General features: G+C 42.9%; 1 protein-coding gene across 1 annotated transcript in view; it reads left to right on the forward strand.

The window, feature by feature from the left end:
* The window catches only part of COQ2 (coenzyme Q2, polyprenyltransferase), a 403,478-nt gene that overhangs the window by 222,158 nt on the left and 164,781 nt on the right, over positions 1–16,539 (forward strand). The window contains exon 4 of the mRNA XM_044061117.1: positions 13,433–13,518. Coding sequence (XP_043917052.1) covers positions 13,433–13,518 — 86 coding nt within the window. The remainder of the gene's footprint in view (positions 1–13,432; positions 13,519–16,539) is intronic.

The following is a 16,539-nucleotide window of genomic DNA, read 5'->3' on the forward strand; positions in this document are numbered from 1 at the left end:
GTAGGGCAGTCACAAGCACTGCTAGCTGGAATTTTGTAAACAAAATGATATGCCATTTGTATATCAAAGTGATTTGTACTTTTCTCTACTAGTAGAGCTGTGATGTTTGTTTTATATGTATTAATCTTACTGGAAAATGTCCTACATCTTGTTGAGCATATCTAACCTAAACTATTTTGGCAACTTTTTCCCAGATGCCCGCTGGCCATCAGACCTTGTCTTGTTCAGTCAGCCCTTGTGTCTCTTTTATTGGGTGAGAGGCAGTAGAGAGGGGTCATTATCAAGACAGCCATTAGTGATTTGCTGCTTTTTTTTTTTTTTTTTTTTAATGTTTTCTTCTTCCCATCTCTAACCTTGTGCACAGCGGCATGAAGGGGGGGGGGTGGTCCTTCCAGTTTCTGGCGGGGAGATTGTGCTATGTATGCCTTATGTGCATGCTAACCCCACTGTCTCCCTCAAAGAGGCAAGCAGCCCATGCCTTTTCATCCCTCCCCTTCTCAGCCTGGATCCTCCATTGCCAGGGATGGTAAATAGACCCCAGACACTGGGATCACAGTCAGGGCGCCATCCTTCTATGTACCATAGAGTCTGTTTGGCAAAAGTGCTCATCTACAAAAATAAAACTGGTGAAGGTTTGAAAAAGGTCTGAAACCACAAACATTTTTATTTTTATTGTGATATTTTTATTGGCGAAAGCTCAAAGTCTTGTAAGTGTAGTGCTGTAAGCCATGACCACCACCACCGGTTGCCACAGAGTCAGTGACAGGTGACAATAGGTTGTGGTTTGCCACAGAGTCAGTGACAGGTGACAATAGGTTGTGGTTTGCCACAGAGTCAGTATAGGTTGTGGTTTGCCACAGAGTCAGTGACAGGTGACAATAGGTTGTGGTTTGCCACAGAGTCAGTGACAGGTGACAATAGGTTGTGGTTCAATGTTTTTACCACCACAATTAGACATCTGGGAGTAAAGCCTACATTGTCTTAGAGATGTGGGAATGGAATCCATATGGATGATGGTCTTCATGTTTCACTGTTGCAGTCATTACATTTGGGTTATCTGCTTGCAGGTAGCCCTCAGTCGGCCTGATTAACAAAGTCTTGGGTCCTGCGTCGGTTGTTGTCCCTTCTTCCATGACGTCAGGTCATCAGGGGTATAAAACATGCAGCCGATTCCAATACATCAGTCTTTCTTGCCATGCGGTGCCTGAAGCAGAAGCAGTTCGCAAGTGCCGTTCGGCCGACTCCTGAAATTTTCGTTTTCGGGTTTCAGAACCGAAGTCTTCAACTAAAGCTAAGTACCCCGTTGGGGAAACCTTTTTTTGCTCCTTACCGATGACAGTAAAAGTTAATAATTGCATTGCTTGTGGAAAGCAAATACCTCATAAAGATTTTCATTCGTACTTTATTCCTTGCCTAGGCCCTGACCACGACGTACCTTGCTGTCAGTTTTGTGCTTTATTTAATCAGCTCACTATCCATCGTCGGTATTTTTTCGCCTCTACATATTTCGGTTCTCAGTTTAATTATCCAGAAATGTCGTCGGTTAGCCATCCGACTACCGGGATTCCGAAAAAAAACGCAAAGATAAAGAAAGAGACATGTCGCGAGGTCCAAAACTGCCGATGATGCTTCTCCTAAGCCAGTCACCAGTTCGCCAGTACTCAATGAGGCACTTTCGCAGCCCCTGATACCCACTACTTATGATTTGCAGGCCTCTACTGAGACCCATTCGGAGTCTGGTATGCCGCAAGATGCTTCAACTGTGGAACCTGCGGATGTCTCTACCTTGGATGGGTCCGGAGCCGCTGTGCAGGCACCGGCTTCTGAGGGTGTATTCAGACACCTCCTTCTTTACTTAGGCCTAAATCTCGATCTATGCCTAAAGAACAGATGCCCAGGCCACATGCTTAGGCCTCTATGCCTAAAAAACAAATGATAAGAATGGCTGAAGATCTAATGACTCTTATCAGGGATAGCCCCCCCCCCCTTCTAAGAGGCCTAGGACTGAAGTTGATTATGCATCTTCTGATCAGGATTCTGTTTTTTCTGATTCTTCTGATGATCTGGATTTGCCCTTATCTGCTTACGAAGATTCTGATGTAGAGGACTCCATTCCTCTGCTTCCCCTCCTGAGGATTTTTCTTTTGGGGAAACCTTACATACTCTAAGGGAGCATTTCCACTGGGAAAGCCAGGATTTTTGTGATTCAAAAAAGAGGCTTAGGGATTTCCTTCTCCTACCTCAGCATAGGCCTTTAGCTATTCCTCCTGTACTAGACATTGTTGATGATGCTTTTTCGGAATCTAGTTTGGCTCCTGATTCCCTGCCTCCTGCTCCTAGAAAACCTGACAGATACTGCAAGGTCCCTGAGTGCCACAAGTTCCTTTTTAAAAATCCTATTGCAGATCCAGAGACTATTTCACAGGGGCCCAAGGGCATTAAGGCTTTTACTGCTAAAAATCCTACCCCTTCTGATAGAGACTCCAGGGCGCTGGATAGATGTGGTAAGAAGGTTTACACTTCTGCAACTTTGGCCATTAGGGCTTTAAACTGCCAGTTTCATATGTTAAAGTATCAGCAACATGTTATTGGACTGCTTAAACAGAAAATAATGTTGATTCCTAACTGTGTGGAAAATAAAGAATTTCAGGATTTAATGCATTCTGCTGAATAATTTGGAAAACATACTTTGCAATGTGGTTTTGATTCATTAGAGGCCTATTGCAGGGCTGCTGTTACTGAGTCTGTGCTCAGAAGGCATGCTTGGCTCAAGGAGCAATCTTTGCCTGATCATGTTAAAGCTAAATTGTTGGATGCTCCTTTATATCAGGACCACTTGTTTGGCAACAAGGCTGATGAAGTTCTTAAAAGGATGGAACGTAAAGCTAAATCTATGCAAACTGTTAAAGATTTTTTTACAAGTTCATCCTCTTAGATTTAGTAGGCACTGGCCCTCTAAGAATTGGTCCTTTCCAGCCCCTTCCAGGTCTTCTCAAGCCAAACCCAGACACAGCAAAAACCCCAGGTTTTAGTCCCAGGGGACACACAGAACTAAGCAGTAGGGGGCCTCCACTTCCAAATCTGGGGATAATAAGACTCCCCCCCCCCCCATGATAAACGGTCCCAGTGACTTCCTTTTAAAATTTCCAAGCACTTACCAACTGACTGCCCCTTTCGGGGAAAGATTGCTCTTCATGCAGAGAATTGGGAACTCATTACCTAGGACAAATGGGTTTTAAATATAGTGTCCCAGGGATACAGATTTCACTTCCACACATTGCCAACACCAAGCGGGTGGCTGGACCTACCCCCGAATCAGTGGGCAGAGGCTCAAAATAAGTACTTTCTCTCTTAAGCATGGGGGCTATTCAGCTGGTACCAGAAGAGGAAAAGGGACAAGGTTTCTACTCAAGACTTTTCCTGGTACCCAGAAAAGGCAATTCATGGCATCCTGTCCTGGACCTGTCTACTCTAAACACTTATTTGGAGATTCCAGAATTCAAGATGCTGCCTCTTCACCATTTACTTCCTATGCTAGGCAAAGATGCCTGGTTGGCAACACTAGATTTAAAAGAAGCATACCTGCACATCCCAATCAGGGAATCTTGCAGAAGATACCTATGCTTCAAAGCAGGCTACACACACTATCAGTTCTCTGCACTGCCCTTTGGCTTATCTACTGTGCCCAGGGTATTCACAAAGTGCCTAGCTCCAGTTATTGCATTTTGCAGGCAAAGAAATACTCAAATATACCCATACCTGGATGATTGTCTAATTCAGGCAGAAAGTCAGGACATACTTTTGAATCATCTGGCCTTTGTACAAAGGGTTCTAACTTGTCTGGCGTATACCATAAATGAAAATAAATCACACCTGGTACCCTGTCAACAAATTATATTCCTGGGAGCAAGCTTAAATATAACTTCCCAGATGGCTTACCTCACGCCAGAGAAACAAATTCATTTGACAAACTACTTCAAACAAGTGGCCACAAAAACCCTGCTGTCTGCAAGACAAATACTGCAAGCCTTGGGATTCATGGCCTCCTGCATTTTTCGAATTCTATATGCAAGACTGCATATGAGGAAACTACAGTGGTATCTAAAAAGCCTATGGTGTTAACATTCTCAAGACCTGGAAACAATGATTCCTATCATACCTTGCCTATGCCTAGAGTTCCTTTGGTGGGCAGAGGCCTGCCACCAAAACAAGTGACTATCTTTCACACCACCCCCTGCCGCTCAAACCCTAACAACAGACACATCAGACTATGCATGGGGGGGGCTCACCTGGCAGGGAAGTGCATTCAGGGCAAATGGAACCCAAGCCAAATGCACCTGCATATCAATCAAAAAGAAATGTTAGCTGTACAGAATGCTCTGACAGCCTTAAAGGGCCACATTCTTCCAGGACAACTAATGGTAAAGACGGACAACCCCACTGTTATGTGGTACATAAACAAGCAGGGGGGGTACACATTCTTACCCCCTCTGCAGACTAGCCATGGCATTGTGGAACACAGCCTTGAGCTACCAAGTGCACCTACAAGCTCAATTTCTGCCTGGAAAATTAAATACACTGGCAGACGGACTAAGCAGAAACCTCATGGACCCTCACGAGTGGAAACTAGAGCCAAGGATTTTCAACATGTTGACAAGCAAATGGGGGAGCCCAGATATATACCTGTTTGCCTGTCCCCAGAACTACCAATTGGACAAATTTTGCACAAGGACTCCCCACAAACAAGCTTGGAAATTGGATGCTCTGTCCTTCAGCTGGAAAAACCTATCAGTCTATGCCTTCCCCCCTCTGCCTCTGCTCTCCAAAGTACTACTAAAAATCAAACGGGACAAACCAAGGATGATTTTGATTGCTCCAGACTGGCCGCACCAACACTGGTACCCCCTCCTGCGCATTGTGTCACGGTTATCTCCATGGCACCTGCCCCAGACTCCTTCCCTGCTGTCTCACCAGGAGAACCAGATTCTGCACGCTCAGCTTCAAACACTGAACCTTGCAGCCTGGCTAATTACTTAATCTCTCCTTTACCATCCCTCAGCAAACCTATGATGGATATCATTTTAGAGGCAAGGCGGCCTAGTGCTAGAAAATCTTATGCTGAAAAATGGAAAAGATTCTGTGCCTGGAACCAATCTCAAGGGATGAGCACAGCAGCGCCCAATTTACCTCAGATTTTACAATACTTAAATGAGATGCTTCACAAGGGTCTGTCTTTTTCCTCCATTAAAATCCACACCTCAGCCATTTCAGCTCAATATAACACAGAACCACCCCTCTTCTGTCATCCACTGCTCAAGCAGTTCCTCAGAGGGGACAGAAATTTGAGACCACTCAGGAGAGCTCCAACCCCAGCCTGGGACCTTAACTTTGTCTTGGAGAAACTCACTCTACCTCCTTTCATGCCAGCTGCTACTGCAGACTTAAAATTTCTTTCTTGGAATACAGCTTTCCTTTTAGCAATCACTTCTGCTAGAAGGGTATCTGAATTACAGGCCGTTATGGCAGTGGAGCCTTTCATCATCTTTCATGCGGACAGGGTGTCCCTCAGAACCAGTCTATCCTTCATGCCCAAGGTGGTATCCAGTGTGGCTCTTAATCAGTCCATTAATTTGCCAACCTTCTTTCCCAATCCACAGAGTAAAGAGGAATGGATACTGCATTCCTTAGATGTGCACAGACAGCTTAGATTCTACTTGGACAGGACTAAATCTCAAAGGAAATCTGAACAACTGCTGGTGGCATTTGCTGCAGGGGCAGAGGGAAAGGCTGTTTCAAAGCAAACCATTTCTAAATGGATAAGCCATTGCATTAATTTCTGCTATAAGCACCATGGAAAACCTATCCCCCAGGGGATCAGACCTCATTCCACCAGGGCTGCATCTACCTCTACAGCCTTTCTCAGAGGCATCCCTACCAGGGACATCCTAGAAGCTGCTACTTGGAGTTCTGTGCATACTTTCACCAAGCATGATCATTTGCCAATTTTCTCTAAATCCAGAGCTGGCTTTGCCACTGCAGTCTTGCAGGGCCTTGTAGCTGGCCCTAATGCTATCTAAATTCCTCCTCCCAACCATAGCTTTGGGAATCTACCCAAATGTAATGACTGCAACAGTGAAACACGAAGAACATAGTACAGTTGTGTACACTTACCATAAATGTAGATGTTCGAGTGTATTCACTGTTGCAGTCATGGTTACCCTCCCTCCAGCCCCCTAACTTCTTTTGGCTTTACCTCTACTTTCCTTTACAGTGCTTAAAAGCCTTTTTGGTGTATTTGCTTTTTTGTTGGAGGTATATCTTTGTGCTTTTATATTTAATTGCTTCCCATTAGGGGGGCACCTGACATCTGGGGCAAGAAAGACTGATGTAATGGCGTCGGCTGCATGTTTTATACCCCTGATGACCTGACGTCATGGAAGAAGGGACAGTAACCAATGCAGGACCCAAAACTTTGTTAATCAGGCCGACTGAGGGCTACCTACAAGCAGATAACCCAAATGTAATGACTGCAACAGTGAATACACTTGAACATCTACATTTATGGTAAGTGTACACAACTGTACTTTCTACACCCTGTGAAATTTTATTTGGTTATTTCTGATGAACAATCCCAGGAGCTTGGACAGCAGGTGGGGGTATACAGAAGTTACTCAATTTGATCCCCTTGGCAAATACCCCTCTGTACCATAGATCCAAGCTAATGTAATAATTGTTCAAGAAACATAAGCCATGTTTTTTCACTTTATGACTAACACCTACATCAAAGCTTTTTGCTCAAGTGTGTCTGTATTTAAAGTTAAGCCATCAGGGACCTGCCACTCCTTTGCAATCTAAACTATTTTTGTTAGATTAGTCCTGGAGCATTCAATGCTCCATTTTCTTGAGAATTATATCACAGTTTATTAGCATCTGCTAGCTGTTAGTTCAGTCATGTAGCTTTCAAACTTCCTGACTGTGATTTATTGGGAACTATTGATTTCTGTAAGAATAAAGTTGTCCTTATGTGCTGTTGTTACGTTTCTTTCCACTTGGTTCTCACAATCCATCTGTTTTTAAAGTTGTTTTTCATTCTTATTTTGACTTTGCTTGAACACTTTTATTCTTGTGATGTCTGTGACTGTTGTTGTTTACTGTAAACAATGGACATTGCAAACGGTTCAAAGGAAAATGGGCTATAATACATGCTTGCAGTAATATAGTGAGTTATGTAACACTACAGTTGTACTCATTTGTATGTAGTGCAGTTATGTAAGAATACAGCTGTGCTCATTTGTGAACAGACGCCTCCAGATGCATCTGCAGTTAACTCCTACTGATGCCTCCAGGCGTTAAATATTGCTTGTTCATATTTGCATCTCTATTTCCAAAACCGTGCTATGTACAAGGTTTTAAAAAATTTCATCTTAAAGCTTACACAATGGCAAACTTAAGTGCATTGATATTTGACCTTTGTCTAGTGCAGGTAAAGAGATATTAAATGTTGTTTTTATTATATTAAATTATATAGATAATACTTTTCACATTATTCTAAATATCTCAACAACCAAGTAACACAGACCGAACTCCTTAGCCTCATATGAAAGCTCTCAGTTAGATGAATAAAATGCTGCTGACAGTATGTGTGTAACTTGAATGGTTGCTTAGATATTGTAAGTCGTTTACAAAATATTACAAACGTAATAGTTACTGTGTTTACTGTGAATTGTAAACTTCAGTTTAAGACCTAGAGCCTAAAGAATCCTACCACTATAAAAATAGTTTGTGCTGGAGGGTTTGCCATTTATACTTTTTTTATAACCCTATGGTTCCAGAGATTGAACATTTGTTTGAAATGCGAGGGTATAATTTGATTGTGTCAAAAGGCTTAGGCTCGGCCCAGTGGAAATTACAGTACAAACTTGCTGAGCTCCACTGAAGTGAATGAGTTAAAATGTTTGTGACCATCTTGCACATCCTTTTCAAAGTTTTAAATGACATGTAGGTGGTATGCAACAACTTAAGTGAGCATGCCTCCCCTCTCCTCATTTCCTTTCTCTTTACAAAATGTACCAGAAGTTTCTGTTTGCTGTTGCTGCTTTTTGTTAAAAGCTTTTAAATCATTTATGATGACAGGCAGTTATTATAAGTTGGGGCAGGGGCTTTAAAAAGGGAAAAAGAGGTATTGCATATTTCTTTCTGTCTCTGTCCCTCTCTCTAGTCCCTGCTTTTTGTATGACACATTTTTTGGCTTTCTTGGTTGGAATCTGTGTTTCTAAATCAATCAGTAGTCTCTTCATTGAAGTTCCAGTTTCATTCATGTTAGTACCCTTCCATCCATGCAGGAAAGCTTTGAAACTTTAGTGGCAACCCGCCAACATTTACTTGACACTATTTGATGTCCTTCCATTCACGTGTTGTAGAACTCCTTACATCTGGCATTCCCTACCTCGGGTAGTCTGACGTCCAGCCAGTATACAAAAGCTTTAGGTTGCTTTAAGGTATGCCATACATCACATGTATGCTCCTCACATAATATAGGTCATAAAACGTCTGGACATACCATCCTCAGAACTTCTTTGCTGCCAGTTCAAATGCATTGGTCTGGACACCTACGTCCTGTTTGCTGGTTTCTGAGCTGTTGTAGATAAGTGGTCCATTGGGGTTTAATTTTTTTTTTTGTCTTTGGGTTTCTCCTGGGTTTTCATATCATCCAGGAAGGGTAAATTCTAGGGCGGGAGACAGATTCCCCATAAAGACCGCCATGAACAGTGCTTTTTTTTTTTTTTTTTTTTTTTTTTTGCTTAGGCGCCTCTCACAACCACACGTCTTGCTCTATTTGTCAGGATTTTGTACCAAAGACTCTTCGTAGTAGACCTTCTTCCTTAGCATTGTATATGGAGAATCAGCAGCTTAAGCTTCTTGCTAAGGACACTATGGAAGGAACTTCCCACCCAGAGGGTCAGCCATTAGGGAAAAAGAAGGTTAAGAAACTTAAGACTGGAGTCTTCTACCTTCCAGCCTCTGCCATATGTTTCTCCCTAGGTCAGTGAGAAACTGGAGGTTCACCCAACTTTGTTGTCAGATTCCTGTGCTGAAGGTTGGAGGCTGGCTAGGATCCGGCTTTCAGCGCATCCAAAGAGACTTTGCAGATGTCCTTTTTGGATGATCAGGGGAACCATGGTTGATTATTTCCAAGGGGCCTAGTGGTGTTTCTCAGTTTTTACTTAGGGAAGATGGCCTTACTACTATTATTGAATGCTATGCTGGGTCAGAACCTTCAACATGTTACAGGGTAGTCATCCCACTAAAGAAGAAAAAAAACTAAACATATCTCTCTTGATCCTAGGGATCCACAGAGTGAGCAGCAAGCCTTCATTCAGGGTTTGTTTAATGCTTTGATGCCATTGAAACCTCCTCACATGGTTTCTGTTCCAGCTCCCCCTTGATCCTCTACTCCACTTAAATGACCCAGAAACAGGATTCCTTTGAGGAGGAGTTTGATTTTGATGAGAAATCCCTTGCTTATTCTTCCCAGATTTCTCCTTTGGTCTGTGGGTCAGAGAAATCTACCAGTCCTGAAGGCTAAGTTGAGGGATGCCCCTTGATAATAAACACTTGTTTGAGGAAGCTGCTGCTGATTTGTTTAAGTCCCTTCAGGATAAGGGGAAGCCTTTACAGGAATTCAAACATGTGTTTGTCAGTCATGTTCCTAAATTTCAGAGAAACTACCCCAATAAGCCTGCCTTTGTTTGCAGGCAGTCTCGCCCTCCTCCTAAAGGCAAAAAAAGTGGTAAGTGGGATCTTCCTGCTAAGGCTACTCATACTTCAGGGACTTAAAAGTCTTCCCTTCCAGATAAACCAGATACTGTCAGACTACCTTTCTCTTCCCAGCCATATTCCTCTTTCTGTTTGCCTTTCTCTCTCGCTTCCTGTTCGGCTTCAGTTTATTTAGGATTCATGGGTTCTGTCCATTATTCGTAAGGGGTATTTCGTAGTGTTGAAATCCCTTCCCCCTTTTATTGGCATTCCTCAGCCTCCTCAGAAACAACTCCCCTTTTTCCCAGAGGTACTTTGAGACCTTTTTACTTGGGGTACTATTCAAGAAGTGCCTGTGTCTCAAAGTGGGAGGGATTTTTACTCCAGGATATTTCTAATATCCAGAAAAGAGGGTACTTGGAGACCTGTTCTAGACCTGTCTCATCTAAACACTTTTCTAAAGGTGCCTACTTTTCGAATGTTGTCCCTTCAGACTCTGTTTCCTCTTTTGCTTCTTCAAGCTTATATGGTGTCTCTGTATCTCAAGGATGCTTATCTCCATGTTCCGATCCATCCCCTTTTCAGGACGTTTTTGCTTTTCTCTGTTGCTTCCTGGCATTTTCAGTTATCTGCTTTGCCCCCTTGGCCTTTCTACTGCCCCAAGGGTATTCACCAAATGCCTCACTCCAGTGATTACATTTTTTGCAGGCTTCAAGGGATCCAAGTATTTCCGTAATTGGATGAACTGCTGTTTCAGGCATCCTCTGCAGAGATCCTGTTGCAAAATCTTCATTTTGGCATTTCTCTTCTTCAGGGCCAGGGGTTCACAATAAACTTCAAAACATCTTCTCTTACTCCTTCTCAGAACCATATTTTTCTGGGTTGCAGGATTCAGACGGTGTCTACGCTGGCATCCCTGACGCCTCCCAAGGCTTTAACTTTCATATCCTTCTTTCAGCCTCTTCTTCCTCTGGCCTCCATTACAGCCAGGGAGTTTCTTGAGAGCTGTGGGTTTCATGGCATCTACCATCACTATGCTCCCTCTGGCCAAACTCCACATGAGAAAATTTCAGTGATTCCTGAAGTCACTTTGACTTCAACACGCACATCCACAGGGGGAACAAGAGCTTACCTTCTTTGCCGGTTAGCACTCCTGGTATGGGATCTTGCTGTCCAGTATCATGTGACTCTTCAGGCAGTTTACATTCCCTCAGGTCAAACCATTGTGGCAGACACTCTAAGCAGATCCTTAACTCAATCCCACGAATGGATGCTTCACAGGGATGCATTTATGGACATTGTCCACCAATGGAGTACTCCTCAAGTAGATCTATTTGCCTCCCCTCTGAACAAGACAACTTCCTCTGTTTTGTGCCATAGTCTCAGGTCCTCTGGTGTGAAAGGTAGATGCCTTCTGTTTTTCTTGGAAGGGGATGTTTCTTTATGCATTCACTCCCCTTCCCGACATTCCAAAAGTCCTATTCAAAATTCAACAGGATGCTCCCAAAATCTTGCTGGTGACCCCCTTTTGGCTGAGACAGCATTGGCTTCCTCTTCTTCTGCAGTTAGCCAAGGACAGTCATCACAAGTTACCTCACAGGGTGGACCTACACAAGGCAAGGGATCTCTCATCCATCCCACACCTGTCCACTGTTCAACTGATACTGTGGGTGATAGGATTTTGATTCTGCATGGACACCCTTCTTCTGAGAACATGCTTTTAGGGTCCTGCAGGAAGCCAGAAACCCCAGTACTAGGAAATCGTACTTATCCAAATTGCAGAGGTTTTCTGTTTTGTGTCTCTCTCGTAACCTTGGATCCACTTACTTTGGATGATCCTTTGGTATCAGGCCTCCCAGGAAGTCTGTTCCTCCTCCCTGGGATCTTAATTTTGTTTTAGAGAAGTTGACTCAGGGTCATTTTCAGCCTGTTGCTTCAGCTTCCTTGTAATATTGCTGTTGGAAAACTGTTCTTTTGTTGACCTCTTACTTCTGCCAGACGGGTGTCTGAGCTTCAAGCCATTATGGCTTGTTTTCTTTTTTTGGTGTTTCATAAGGACAGGGTGTCCTTGCTTACTAATCCTTCTTTTATGCCCCAAGGTGGTTAATGGGTTGTCACTTAATCAGTCTATTCATTTGCTTACATTTTCCCCTCCCGGCAATCTGCCAGAGAGGGTGCTGCATACTTTGGATGTGGATAGACAACTCATATTTTATTTGGATAAGACTAAGTCTAGTAGAACATCTGATCAGTTGTTTGCTTCTTTTCATCCTAGGCCCCTAGGATTGGCTGCATCCAAGCAAACTATTTCTTCTTGGATTCAAAGGCTATCTCTTTTTGTTATTCTTTTCATGGTAGGAGCCTTCCTTCTTCTGTAGAGGCTCATTCTGTTAGGGCTTTGGTTTCTTCTGGTGCTTTTTTTCAAAGGTTTGGATACTAACTCTATCTATTCTTGAGACAGCTACCTGGACTTCTCTGCATACTTTTACCAAGCACTACAAGTTGGATGGAATCTCCAGAGTTAGAGGTGATTTTGCTAGGGCCATCTTTCATGGCTTCCTTGAAGGCTCTGCTGAACTTCTTCCTCCCAAGTTTCTTCTTGAGCTTTGGCAGTCTCACAGATGTAAGGAATACTGCAACACATGAATAGGACATATTACAGTTGTGTAAAAATCTTACTATAACAGTAGATGTCCTTTCCTACACTGTTGCAGTATTCACTCCCTCCCTCCTCTCCCTGGTTCATTTCTCTTCTGGATGTACTGGTTACCTCTTGGTTTTCTTTGGACTGGCGTTCCTAATGGGGCTATCATTTCTGAGGATTATGCCCTATGCTACATGAGGTGCATACGTGTGACTACATCGTACCTTACAGCAACCTAAGGCTTTTGTATACTGGCCAGATGTCATGCTACCTGAGGCAGGGAATCCCAGATGTAAGGAAAACTGCAACAGTGAAGGAAAAGACATCTACTGTTATGGTAAGATTTTACACAACTGTGTTTTATCATCCTTGAGACATGCGTTTCATTCCCTTAGTTTCCAGCTGCTTACTGTGCAGTTATAAGCAAGCCACTTAACCAAACAGTTGTAGTAGCAGGTCATTATTGAAAATAGGCACCTAGGTATGCTTAGTGGACTTGCACAGTTAAAAATGAAATAAAAATGAAGTAAAAAGTCTACACATAAAATATTAGACTTAACCTGTGTAACAAATTACAGACTGATTGTGTAATTGGCTTGTGCTGGACTTGTAGCAGTACCTGATATAGCAACTTCATCTGTAGATCTTCTTGTACAGTAAGTTAGCAAATAGTGACTGTTTATAATTAAATATTGTGTTGTATTTTTTCTTTCATGTTTCCAAGCAATGGATGTTTTGTTGTAATAAACCAGATAAGATGTGAATGGCCTTTTAAGTGCAGAAGTTATGGAGACAAGAATTTACTTTGTTTCTGTTTTCAGTAGCATTGTTTATATAGTTCTTTGATCTACAGATAATGTGTTTAAACATGTCTAGAGTGATATTTAAATGTAACTTATTTTCTATTTTCTGTTATATTATCTATGATTTCAAGTCAGTTTTAAGTCTGAACAAACTTGCAATTCTTTGTAGCTAAGGTGACCATGTTTGATGTAATTTCTTATATGCCATTTATCATTTTGACTTCTATAGCATTGCACTTGGAGCTGCTTCTCTCACCTTGGTAGTGTCTTACCCTCTGATGAAAAGAATAACATACTGGCCTCAGCTCTATCTTGGTAAGTTACTGTGTGTGATTATGCTAAGTAATGCAACAGTGCCTGCATATGCAGTGTATGTGTGTGAAAGAGAGATTATCTACCAAGCCGGGGACTTGAAATATGCAGAGTCTGCACTCTACAAGAGGTCTTTTTGTTTTCTACAAGCATTTATCAACAGAATAAAAGTTTCTTGTAAAGATGTACTTTGTTTTTGCATTTGTACTTTGGGCTCATAAAACTAATTCCTAGAATGTCACATAGCAGACAAACTCCAGATGCATATTCTAGTCATAACTAACTTTTCCCTGCTTTTGCTCAGCACTGGTCTCTGCCGTGCTGTTGGTAATGCTATGCATAGGTATATAGGTTAAGTACTAGGCTATCTGCCCTTGTGGGCCATTTTAAGCCTAGCCAATTTCCCTTTTACCACATGTGTGAAGATATCCTATTTGGTGTTAGATTGGCATCACCTATCCTATGGTCAATAATTATATATTACCTGTAGTGAGAATCACTGGGATCATGCCATAGATAATTTGAGGGGGACCCTTGCATGGGATAAAGCATTCAGGAGTGGCCTGTGTCCATTGGTAGTACAGGAGACCGTCCTGACTTAAATTTTCTGTTTACCATCCATTGATCTAAGTTGTGCTTGTAAATGGACAGGGATGAACTTTGTTTTATGTGGATAGGGAGTCTGTTCCACAGCAGCAGTATCCTCTGTGAGATATATCTGTCCCTCCAAACTATTCTATTGATGTTGTAAAAGAGGCTTAGATCTCTGGACCAAGTATTTCTGCCTTCATTTGACTTGCTGATGTGCGATAGGTCCATCAGTATTAGATCAGAGGATGCCTTGTATGCCAGATACAGGACACCTGTTAGCAGTCTGTAGGATACAGAGTATAGTGACGTGGCTTTGAGTCGGTCCATGTAGGGCATATTGTTTAGACTTTGTATCCTTCTAGCAAGGTATTTTTGTGGGTGTTCCAGGTTTTGCATGTCTCTGGACAGATGCATGCCAAAGGGGCATTATGCTCAATGATTAGCCCAATGAGTACTGAGTAAAGAGAGTAGTGACATCTCGAGATCTAGACACAATCCTTTTGTTTATAAGCTGCGCAATATAGTTAGGTCACTGTCCACATACGTTCAAAAATCGAAAACAGGTAGGTCAGCTGTTAAGGGCATATTTCCAGTGTGTTAGTTCCCCATTGTCGATGACTTCCCAAAGAATATGATAGTGTATCTTTGGTATTTAGTTTCAGTTTTTGATTTGATTTGATTTTGGCACCAGATGTTCTTCATCTCACATTGCTGCAGTCATAACCTGTGGGGGTAGTCCGCTGTCCTCGGTCGGCCCGAATACCAAAGTGTTAGGCTGGCGTCGGTCATGGTTGCTTAGCTCTGACGTCAGTACGCCGTGGTACTAAAGCGCATGACCGACGCCATATCCTCAGTCTTTCTTGCCGCATGGTCCGAAGCAGAAGCAGCGTTTGCAAGTGCCGTTTGGCGTCCTGAAATTTTCGTATTCTGAGTTTCAGACCGAAGACCAAGTTGGGCTAAGTACCCCGTTGGGGAATATTTTTGTCTTTTCTTGCCTCAGTTAAATCCGGATGTCAGAAAAGTAAATAATTGTATTTCTTGTGGGAAGCAGATACCTCATAGGGATTACCACTCTCTCTGTATTCCTTGCTTGGGGCCTGAGCACGACGTAGTCGGGTGTCGCTTTTGTGCTAAATTTAATAAGCGCACCATTAAACGCAGGTTAGATTGTGCTAGACTTGTCTTCGGTAAGCGGTGTAATTACAATATGCCGTCGGATCCTCTGACGCCCGCTACCGCTAAGAAGCGTAAAGAAAAAACGTTAAAGTCCAAGCAGGATGAGTCATCCGTTACAGACGCCGGTTCTTTAGAAACTACGGTGGAATCTGTGGATCCAGCCGAGGTTTCAGCTGAGTCTCAGGGGGAGCCTTTAATCTTGCAGGATGTGGCCTCTCAGGAGTCGGGTCAGGCTGAGGGGGCCTCTCAGGTTACTGTAGTCCCTTCTCTGCATAAGGTGGTTAGGCCTTCTACTTCTGTCTCTAAAGCACCTTCCAAGTTCAGGCCTGGTTTGTCTTCCACTGGTGTCAGCCCTAGTTCTGTTCCTAAAAAGCATATGCTGAAAATGGCAGAGGATTTGATTACTTTAATCAGGGGTTCTATGCCCCCCCCCGGATAAGAGGCCTAGGGTGGAGCCAGAGGTAGAGGGTTTAGAGCATTCCTCAGATTACTCTGAGTCTTCAGCTGAGGACATTCAGGATTTCCCTCCTTATTCTGATTCTGATGCAGAGAATTCTTGTCCTTCTGCTTCCCCTCCAGAGGATTTTTCCTTTTCTGAGACCCTGCATTCCATGAGGGAGCATTTTAAGTGGGAAGGTCAGGATTTCTCAGATTCTCGTAAGAGGCTTAGGGAATTTTTATTTTTACCACAGCATAGGCCCTTGGCTATTCCCCCTGTTTTGGATGTTGTACAGGATGTTTTCTCTGAAGCTTCCCTTAATCCTGATTCTTTACCTCCTGCCCCTGTTAAACCAGACAGGTATTACAGAGTGCCACAGGCCCATAAATATTTGTATAAGAGCCCTAGAGCTGACCCGGAGACTATTAGCCAGGGACCTAAGGGTGTCAGGGCTTCTATTGTGAAGAATCCAGTCCCTCTGGATAAAGATTCTAGAGCTTTGGATAGGTGGGGTAAAAAAGTGTATACCTCTTCCACTCTAGCGATGAGGGCTTTGAATTGCCAGTTTCATATGCTGAAGTACCAGAATTTTCTATTAAGTCAGTTAAAATCTAAGGTTGATGCTTTAGCAGAGGGTATTGAATGTAAAGAATTGCAAGATTTAGTTCATGCCTCTGATCAGGTGGGTAAGCATTCTTTGCAGTGTGGTTTTGATGCTCTTCAGGCTTCCTCCAGGGTGGCTGCCACTGGATCAGTTATTCGTAGGCATGCCTGGCTTAAGGATCAGAATTTGTCAGAGCATGTAAAAGCTCGAATTT

The sequence above is a fragment of the Protopterus annectens genome, chromosome 2.part0 (assembly GCF_019279795.1).
Source record: "Protopterus annectens isolate FY-2018-M chromosome 2.part0, PAN1.0, whole genome shotgun sequence".
In the NCBI taxonomy this organism is placed as follows: domain Eukaryota; kingdom Metazoa; phylum Chordata; order Ceratodontiformes; family Protopteridae; genus Protopterus; species Protopterus annectens.